Here is a 10,651-nt window from a genome sequence, read left to right as displayed (position 1 = left end):
AATAATTTTTTATGTAGGTTTTTTTTTTCATTCTTTTTTGGTAATTTTTATTTTATTCACATTAAATTCTGGATTTTTTTCATGAAAATTAGCATATTTGTATACATTTTTTCACCAAAAACAAAACAAAGAAAGACACAATTTCTGCATATTTATACTTTAAACATGATTGGGGGATCTGGTGGGGAAAAATGACATAAAATTGCATTTTATGATTACAGCCACTAGAGGGGCCTATTGAATCCTATGGAGTCTTAAATGAGCCAAACAAGTGAAATCTTTAAAACTACACCAACTTGAGGCTTCATCAAGCTTTCAGATATATCTCAAAGCTTTCAGATATATATCAAAACATTAAAAAAAACAATATTTTGTAATATCATAAATGCTATAATGTGTTTCAATGGGAGTGAGTGTGTGTGTGGGTATGTGAGTCGGGGACATTCTGCAGTCTCAGCCCTTTGTTTGGGTATGCATCTTTTCTGGATTGTGTCAGATTTTATATAGTAAAAAAAAAATCTAATAAATACAGAAAAATACTGTTTTTTTCGGACATTCCATTCAGTCCTATGGTCGGGTAAAAATGACCTGCGAGGGACACTTTTGTTACTTTTTTATTACACCCACATAGAATCCTCGAAATGACTCCAATTTTTTGACAATTTTTAAAAATCCGCAGTTTTTTTTTGTAAATTCCATGCTTTTCCAGTGGCGTGTCAAAATGATCTGCGAGGGACACTTTCGATACTTTTTATATAACACCCACTTAAACTGCTCGATTTTTTCATGTATTCCCGGTTCAAGTGTGACAAATGTAACACAGTCTCATAACATAACGATCAATGCTCGATTTTTAAAAAAAATATTTAAAAAATTACGTTTTGGGTCAAAATGACCCGAGGGACGGATTAATCACTGATTGATTGTGGCACTATACATAGCCTACATTGTGAATTATAACAAGTAGTTATTTAATATAAAAAATAGATAGGGGCTGAGTAGCGGCACTTCTTTTTTCCCCACTTCAAGCATTGGCTATTAGTCCCATAACAAAGTCGACTGCAAGTCGCGAAATAATTCGCACACTGACGTTATTGACCCATAATTACTTTAAGGAAATAGATTCATGATACCAATAGGTGCCAAACACAGTTTCACATAAGTCAAGATATAGCCTACCAGACAGCTGAGCAAGAATTAAATAAATAATAGGAAAGGGAGACGCGCGCGCAGAGAGAGAGAGAGAGAACAGTTGGCAGCGTGAGTGTCTGCTCAAAGATGCCTCGGAGATCTTTCTTACTTGAGTCACGTCTGTCTCCACGCGAATTGATCCACCTGCGAGCGCCAGAGGAGTGACGCTCATTTCATATGTGTGAGGATCGAACCTGTCGCTGTCACTTCGGGCCGGTGAGCAGAGGTGAGGTGAGCGCAACCGCTGCGCTTTCCTTACACCAATCAAGATTTTTCAGCCCGGTTTGAATGAACTCATTCAAGTGTGTGAGCCACTTCTTATAGGACTATGAAGACCACTCGAAAATGCCGTGCTCTGCTGTCTGTGGGGTTAAATCTTCTGGCACTCTTATTCTCAACGACGGCGTTCATCACGACCTACTGGTGCGAAGGGACTCAGCGGGTCCCCAAACCCAACTGCAGTAAAGAAAGACGGCATAATTGTATTGACTATGGGGTGAACGAGACAGACCCGAGTAAAGTTCACTATAGCTGGGAAACGGGTGACGACCGATTTCTCTTTAGGCATTTTCACACAGGGATCTGGTACTCGTGTGAGGAGAATATCCACGGAGGAGGTGAGAGTTCGTTAAGTCCGTTACATTTCAAATTTCAAAAAGCGTATCCAAACGGCGTTCAGTGAGACTCGATGCTTTTTATTGTTTGCTTGTCTGTAACTCTGTTTTTTTGGGGGGCTGCTTATGTCTCAAACTTTGATAAAATATATAATATTCCCATATTTGTCTTCTAGGCGTTAAAGTGCTTTGAAATGTATCCCTAAACTGTGTAAATCAATGTCAAAGAGTGCTGTTATTACGTGCTATCTACCTCTTTTTTATGTACATTTAGAAAACGTATGAAACGTTGGTCACACTTTAGTTTGGGAACTAAACTTGTTCAGTTCTCTCAATTCAAGCTCCTAATTCGCTGTTTATTAATAGTAAGCAAAGTAGTTGTTAAGTATAAGTATTGAGTAGGAGATCTAGAGTTCATGCAGAATAAGGCATTAATATGTGATTTATAAGTACTAATAAACAGCCAATACTCTAGTAATATGCATTCTAATAGCAACTAGTTGATAGAATTGGTCCCTAACCTAAAGTGTTACCGAAACGTTTTGATTTATAACATGTAGGCTACTGTTCTGTAGGCTATAGTAAAAACTTCAGTTCATTGAAGTTTTGAAAAGCTACGTTAAACAAAAGAAGTCAAGTCAAGTCACCTTTATTTATATAGCGCTTTTAACAATACAGATTGTGACAAAGCAACTGAACAGCATTAATTAGGAAAATAGTGTCAATAATGCAAAATGACAATAGTAAACACTCATTTTTCAGTTAAAGACAGTTCATCATTGAATTCAGTGATGTCAACATCCAGCTCAGTTTAAATAATATCTTTGCAATCATGTCAACGATATCGCTGGAAATGAAGTGTCCCCAACTAAGCAAGCCAGAGGCGACAGCGGCAAGGAACCAAAACTCCATCGGTGGCAGAATGGAGAAAAAACCTTGGGAGAAACCAGGCTCAGTCGGGGGGGTCAGTTCAAAAGAACCTTCTATCTGTCAATTAACATCCATTAGCATTCATTAACATCATCACAAATCAAATGATATATAATGAAATTAGTGTTCTTGTGCTGGGGAAACTTCAACATTTCATGTGTAAAGCAGTGTGAATGTGTTGCGCAATGGATTGGAGGGAATGATTGTGTGCCAGCAGCTTTGGAAACATCTGTCAGGATTTACTAACTCTCAATGAGTTTTGAGGAACTTGGTAAAGGCGCCATTAGATAACCACGTTCCCCATGGAACACAGTGAAATAAGCAGCTCTTGCATAGCCTCGTATTTTTAAAGGATGCCCTCTCTAAAATATTTTTTTAATCAGACAGGTCCGTTTTTCATTGAATTCTATGTTAGATCATCTGGAGTTATTGGTTAGTAAACGCACACCAAGATTGTCCTGCAAAAGGAATAGAATATGAAAGGAAAATGCGACTGTCTTTTGCTTCTTCACGTTTAATTAAATCGTTTTTCAGAATAATCTTTAAAATTTATGTCCAGAGAGAAAACCAGTGCTTTAATGTCCAAATACACTACAGTGGAAAAAGAAGTGAAGAAATCTTTACTTGCACAATATAGTATTGGTACCATCGATCATGTGAAAAGAACATGCTGAAGAAGTTTATCTTAAAAATATTTTATTCCTCACAAAAAAAACAAAACATGCTATCTTAATCTTTGGGTTTACGGTCAATGCAAAGCTTGACAAGAAAAAATAAGTCAAAAGTAAATTCTGTAGACCATTTCATTATGACAGTGCACTACAAGGTCACCAGATAAATCCAGGAACAAGGGTTGCCAGGTTCAAAGTCGTATGTGATCAGATCACTGTTCTCAGACATGCCGACATAATGTCTTTAATACACCGACATAAACAGAAAGTTTAGTATTGTATTCAATTTAATCCAACAGACTCTATCAAGGGAGCGAGAGGTCAGTGTGTGTTACGCTGATGAGGATTAAGTTATGTGGCTCAATTAGTTTTTTTTTCTTCTATTTTTGTCAGCATTGCTGTTGACACCCTCTTCTATCTAGTGATCAATGGGATTTATGATTAATCTGACAACAGTGTCAGACAAGCTTTGTGCTGAAAACTCATCAGACATCCACACAAGTAGCTCAGCTCAATCTTTGCGTAATGATTTATCGTCATCATTAACATAATATTCCAAACCTATAACATTTGTAAATGCAGTTTCACCTTCCAGACTTACCAGTGCATCAGTAGAAGAAAACATAAAAAGTAAAACAAAAGTCAAGATGGTTTTGACAACTGGTCGGTTGTCAGTTGCTTTTATCAGTTTGCTTAACACCTTGGTGATGTTTTGAATCCCTTTCTTGTAAATACAGAAGCAGTTTAACTGCCTAAACTGCAGAGCCATCAATAAAAGATTTATAAAGTGACTAAAACGTCCAAGAATTTGCTGATAGTTCCGGCGGTGGAGTGGCAAAGCCAAATTCATAGACGGCATGAAAATGTAGAGTGCTAATTAATAAATCATTCTTAAAGATCTCTTCTCTTTGCCCATTGCCTGATCATACAGTACCACATAATAATGCTAATGGCCATCAAATTATCCACTCTCATTACCAATGCAATTACCCTCAACCTGCCTCAGATAGCAGATTAAACATTAGAGGTCGATCAAAAGCCAGGGGGCTTTATTCGTATGGAATATTGGAAGAACAGGAACGGATTGAATGTAGATGATTACAGCTTTTAGATCCATAATGAGTGAGCCAGCCCATGTCATTCTGATTCCCACAGGGTAGGCATTGGAAAATGAATTGCATATTCTTCTCAATATGCATGTGATACAATTGCATCACGTTGTGCCTAAGATTAAGTATTTAAATGCTAAAAGCATATAGATTAGTGTAAATTGCACATAGATTTCTTGAATAAGTCGCCTCTGGAAACTTTGAAATGACATATTTTCTTTTTAAGATTTAAAATAGCTCTATTCAAATCTGACCAGTTTACAGATAAGTCTTTATCAGAAAAGGGGACGAAAATGTATCATTGTAGACATTCCATGTTATTGATATAAATGAAATGATTACCACAAGTGCCTCACCTAACTGGTGAAATAAAGCTGACTAGAAATTCAATTACTCATGTTCTTGCATCACCGGCCGTTTTTGGAATCGGTTAATGTATTTCTCCGGTGCAGTGAGATTCCTTATTTAAATTGAGGAGAGGTTACCATGGGCCACTTATCTGCCTTGCAGAAGGATTATACTCCCTCCAGGGACCTTATTTACTGAAGAAAAAAGCTCAAGGGAGATGTAATGAGAAAAGAAGTGCACTTAGAAGGTCCAGAATATGAAATCCAGAATATGACTCCCTGTCATGTTCAATGGCAACCTAATGTGTGATCAGTCACACTCTAAACTACTTTCTGTTTGATTCTTTCTTTACTTCTGCTGTCACTACAGGGCAGGTCTCTGTAAGGAACCACAAGTGGTATATCCTTTGTTTTGATTTCACTGATTGAACCTTCAAAAGTCTCATTCTTCCCGGCTTTTTAGTGGTGCAATTTATCGGCATTCATTTGAACTGCTTTTGAACTTTAGCCAAGTTTTTAAATGCTACTTTAAATCTTGATTTCCTAAGGTAATAAAACATTGAAAAGCTTGTGGGATCTGTAATGTAGACGATGCCGTACATAAAGTTTTGTTGAGTCTGACAAGCCTGGAATTATGAGTGTTGTGTCTGCAGACTTACGCAGCTTGCTAATATATTTATTACATTCTTTGAACTGGGCCACACTGTAAGAGAAATTTGAGCCACATATAGACACAAAAGAAATGGTTTGAAATGTTTTCTGCGCATATGTTGCTGTCTTCACATCATCATGCTACTTTGGATTACATCTCTCACTTCTATCTGACCTCTGTCCTTTAAGCGAAGCTTAGCATCTTTCACCCCTCCACTGGCAAGATTATTATTCAAACTTGCAGTTGCAGACTGAAGTTTTATGAAGAAATGGCCTTGAGTCTCAAATGATCCTCACCAGTTTAATTAAAAGTACAATTTGAGAGAATGCACCAAAAACTCTTTATGTTCTAGCCCAGAGACACATAGGACAATCTTAATTACAACAGTTGTCTTTGGTTAGACCACAGACAATTGGTTTACTTGTTTTATCGAGGCAAGTACAGACTCTACACATTTTTATGATTGCGATTAGTTACAAGAAAAGCATGCTGTATGCTATCAATTTAACAAGCAATGAGTGTGCAAAAAATACATATAGGTTAATACTAAGAAACACCACGATGTCACTTAAGACAAAAACTGAAGTGATGGATTGATCCAAGGAGAAGCTGACTGCTAAATCTGTCTTATCAATGGAAAACAGCACTATAAAGATGAAGCTGAGCCCTCTGACTCTCAGTGCACAAAAAGAGCTTGTAGAGCACAGATGTTAACTCTTCGGTTGTCTTGTGTCTTTCCAGGTGAGAAATGCAGGAGTTTTATTGATCTGGCCCCGGCATCTGAGAGAGGTGAGTAATGGCTGTCATTAGAGTGCCGTTCAGGCTTGTGCGACAGCACACACCGAAACTTACAAATGACGGATCTCTTATGTCCGCCTTGGAGCATCCTTGCTTTATTATTTGATGCATGCTACATATGTGGTACGTTGACTGATGTACGCATGTTGGAGTGAATGTTGACATTCTGCAGGCCAGTACATGTTATGTGCTTTAAGTATGGCAAACTGTGATGTAAAAAGTAGAGATCGACTAATATATCGATTTACCGATATTTTCCCGATATTTAAGCATTTTACAATAATCGGATATCGGTTTAACATAGCCATTAATGCACAAATTAGTTGTATTACATAAATGCCTGATATGCAGTTTATGCAGCTTGGCTCGAAGAAATAGAGACGAACCTTTATTTAACATAGCCATTAATGCACAAATTAGTTGTATTACATACATGCCTGATATGCAGTTTATGCAGCTTGGCTCGAAGAAATAGAGACGAACCTTTATTTAACATAGCCATTAATGCACAAATTAGTTGTATTACATAAATGCCTGATATGCAGTTTATGCAGCTTGGCTCGAAGAAATAGAGACAAACTCACAGAGTCACGTAAGATAATCCGTCAAGTCCTGTCCCAATAAAGACGTAACTTTGAATGAATTAAATAATATGCAGCCATGAATGGGCGCATGTTGGAAATAAAAGTGCTGAATTTAATTTGCTCTCTGTTGTCTATATGCTCATCGTCTCATGAAGGCGGAGTCACGTAGGCTAAAATAATCCGTCAAGTCCTCTCCCAATAAAGATGTAACTTTGCATTAATTAAATAGTACAGCCATGAATGAGTGCATGTTGGAAATAAAAACGCTAAATTTACTTCTCTCTGTATTGTATATTTGCTCATCATTAGTCTCGTGAAGCCGCTTTCATATTGCTGTTCACTCACCGGGTTGATGCTTAGGAAATGCTCCAGCACGGCCACCGCATGTAACTTTGAACAAGATTCACTTGTTTAAAACACCCCTAAATTGTATTAACATTTACTATATGATCATTATTTCGCTAATAAACATCTAAATATATACATCTCTATGGAAATTAATTTATTATCTCCTCGAACGATCGCAGTTTGAGTATAGTTATGTGTAAATGCATAGATAAACTGCACTGTCAGCAGGCATTTCTTAATCTAGAACGGCAAAAACATTATTAGTAATTCTGATATAACATGCCAGTTGAGAAATGCAATAAAATGCAAGGTTTTGTTTGTTATATTTCAATATTCCAGAGAAGATTATTCAGTGAATTAACATTATCCAGTGAATTATTCTTCACTCTTAAGCCTATTAAACCGCTTATAAACCTACTAAAACTTTAGTTTAAAATTTAAAACATTAGACCTTCTACATTTATTTAGCTTATTGTTAATATTAGTGTTGCTGCTGATGCTTTAAATAAAATGTTTTTTATTGTAATATAAAGATTAAATTTAACATGAAAGACTGGTAATTTTCAACACTTTTTTTGTAATTAAAAAGATGGATAAAGGAATGTTGTGTTACGTTAGCCACTGTCTCAGCTGAAGACAGAAACTATCACTCTGCAGATTAGCTGAACAAGCCGCCTGCCTGTGAGCCAACCTCAATAACACAATAACTGCAGCAGAGCATCCTCTACCAGAAATATAAATTAAGCACCATCTCTGTTTCTACACGCCTGCTTCATCTAGACAGAAAATGTTCTGCTAGTATAACCACCATTTCTAAATACTTTAGGCATTACATTTCATTTTTAGGCTTTACTTCTTTTTATCCAATGTAAAGCTTTCAATAAAAATGTAACAATAAATTCTAAAACAAAATCTAAAAGTAAAGCATTACTCTAATAATCAAAATGTTCTTGTTGCTTCTTAATTAGAGATATATCGATTTACCGATATTTTTCCAGATATAAGCATTTTACAGTAATCGGATATCGGTTTTGTAATATCGGATTCACCGATAAACGCCGCCATCTTGTGGATGTTTTGAGAATTGCGTGCAGGATGTTTTGTTTGTTATATTTCAATATTCCAGAGAAGATTATTCAGTGAATTAACATTATCCAGTGAATTATTCTTCACTCTTAAGCCTATTAAACCGCTTATAAACCTACTAAAACTTTAGTTTAAAATTTAAAACATTAGACCTTCTACATTTATTTAGCTTATTGTTAATATTAGTGTTGCTGCTGATGCTTTAAATAAAATGTTTTTTATTGTAATATAAAGATTAAATTTAACATGAAAGACTGGTAATTTTCAACACTTTTTTTATTTTTAAGATGACTGAAAGGAGGAAAAACCAAAGTGAAGTATGGACTTACTTCACTCAGTCATTTATTTACTTTATAACAGTAAATAAGTATCGGTTCTGCATATCGGTTATTGGCACATAAACACGCAAATAATTGGTATCGGTTATAAAATATCAATATCGGTCAATCACTGGTAAAAAGCGTTTAAGAGTTGTGCCCTGTTATAGGACAAGTGAACCTGCTTAGAAAATGTCCTTATACTGTCTCCTTCTCAATCATTTATTTTCTTCTTTCCACTGTTCTATGAATAAAAAGTGTGTAATAATAACAATGATAAGACTCTGCTGCAATGTCACTCTTTAGTAGAGGGTGAGGGTGTTTCTTCAGCAGACACTTTTATGTGGCAGGTGTTCATTTGTATAATCTAACAGATTTCAATATTGTTCTCTATGAAGGTCACATTTAACCTGGGGAAAATTTTTTCATGCTTTTCAAATACCTTTTATGTATAATTTATACTATTATTCTAGTCCCAGGCCAAGACCTTTCATCTTAAAGTCTGAAAATCTATTATAAATGAGGTTAAAACTTGATCTAAAACAAAGAAAAGTCAAAGGAAATATCACTTGTGAATAGATTGTTCTTAGTGCATAATTTCCAATCAGCCTAGTAATAAAAAAGTGTGGAACTATTTAGGATACATAAGGTTATTTTCCCAAAAATGTAAAAAAAAAAAGACATACAGAATGCTGATAAACACAATACATAATTTGAGATGTGATCCTGTAAAAATGTAACAGAAATTGTAAAACTTGTGTGTCTACACACTTAGCATACAAATTAAACAGTAAAAGTGTGAACATTGAGTTTATTTTCTAAATGTCCACCGGACCTGTAGTTGAAGAAACACCCACAAACAAAAGTGTGATCCAATATTGACTACAAATTTAACTTTTCTTTGAGGTTACGTTTGATAACGTAATGTGTTCCTTTACTAAAAATCTTTTTAATGGCATGCTTTATTGTTGATGTTTTCTTCGTGGTGGCAAAGCCTTCACAGGGGAAATATCATTTTGAATATGGATTTTTTTTTTCAGTTCAGACTGCTGCATAATACATCTTGCCTTGAACAAATCTGGAGATAATACTCCGCAATCAAAAAGGAAAATGAATTTTGCTTGCAAATTACATCTGCCAGTTTCAGGGGAGAACATTTGCAAGGCAAACTACACCATCCTCTGTTCTCTTTAGACCCCGTTTTTTATCTTTTAAGTCATTTGACTGAGAGTTCCAGAGGTCACTATTAGAGTAAACTATGTTTCGTGCTGATATTTGTGGAATCAGCCGAAGAGTGATGGTAGTGAATTATGATTGACGTGTTTTCAGATTCACGCCTCTATCTAAGTGTTGTCTTGTATAGAAGCTTGTCAAAAAATTGTTTGTGCAAAATTTAGAGTGAGAAATTTGATTTATGACTACCGAATATGCTCAGGTCAGGCCGTCAGAAGATATAGTGCGTCTATCTCTATCCTGTCTCAGTGACGCCATAGCTCAGACAATATCAAGCCCTCAAACAGTGCTTTTCTCTGGGACCGCCTCAAGGAGCCCCCGAGAAAATTGACACATTGTTTATAGTTGCCTCTGAAAAATGTAGGGCGGACTTTCAAAGGTGTCCCGTTGTGTTTGAACTCTTGAAGACAAACACTCCAGACATTAATATTGCATAATGCCATCATATTTCAGGTTAAAATGCTTTAATCACTCACCATCTGCGTTTCTCTCAAAGTCTGTCATCTTTTATTCAACGTGTGTGAGGGAATGCGTTGAGAAGCCCCAAATGAAGCCACATTTCACTGTGGATAATGGGGAGCACAGGTGTAGCAGCAGACTAGACTGTAAGGTGAACTCTGAATGCTGAAAGTAAGCAAAATAGTGTTATGTTCTCAGACCAAAACAACCTCTGCTATCTCTTCAGAGCTCTCCTCAGAGGAAGCTCTGGGGCGAATGGGATTTCTGCTAATTAGGAGGAGCTGATTGCTGTTATGGAAACACCCTGGAGTC

General features: G+C 36.2%; 1 protein-coding gene across 1 annotated transcript in view; it reads left to right on the top strand.

Annotated features, from left to right (window-relative positions):
- Positions 1–1,305: 1,305 nt before the first annotated feature.
- Positions 1,306–10,651, top strand: part of LOC107568433 (germ cell-specific gene 1-like protein) — a 21,049-nt gene continuing 11,703 nt past the window's right edge. Inside the window, exons 1-2 of the mRNA XM_016254407.1 lie at positions 1,306–1,808; positions 6,256–6,303. Of these exons, the coding sequence (XP_016109893.1) occupies positions 1,520–1,808; positions 6,256–6,303 (337 nt within the window). The 5' untranslated portion in view covers positions 1,306–1,519. The remainder of the gene's footprint in view (positions 1,809–6,255; positions 6,304–10,651) is intronic.

This window comes from Sinocyclocheilus grahami, unplaced genomic scaffold (assembly GCF_001515645.1).
Source record: "Sinocyclocheilus grahami isolate Dianchi unplaced genomic scaffold, SAMN03320097.WGS_v1.1 scaffold27.1, whole genome shotgun sequence".
In the NCBI taxonomy this organism is placed as follows: Eukaryota; Metazoa; Chordata; class Actinopteri; order Cypriniformes; family Cyprinidae; genus Sinocyclocheilus; species Sinocyclocheilus grahami.
This window is presented reverse-complemented; position numbering and strand designations above follow the sequence as displayed.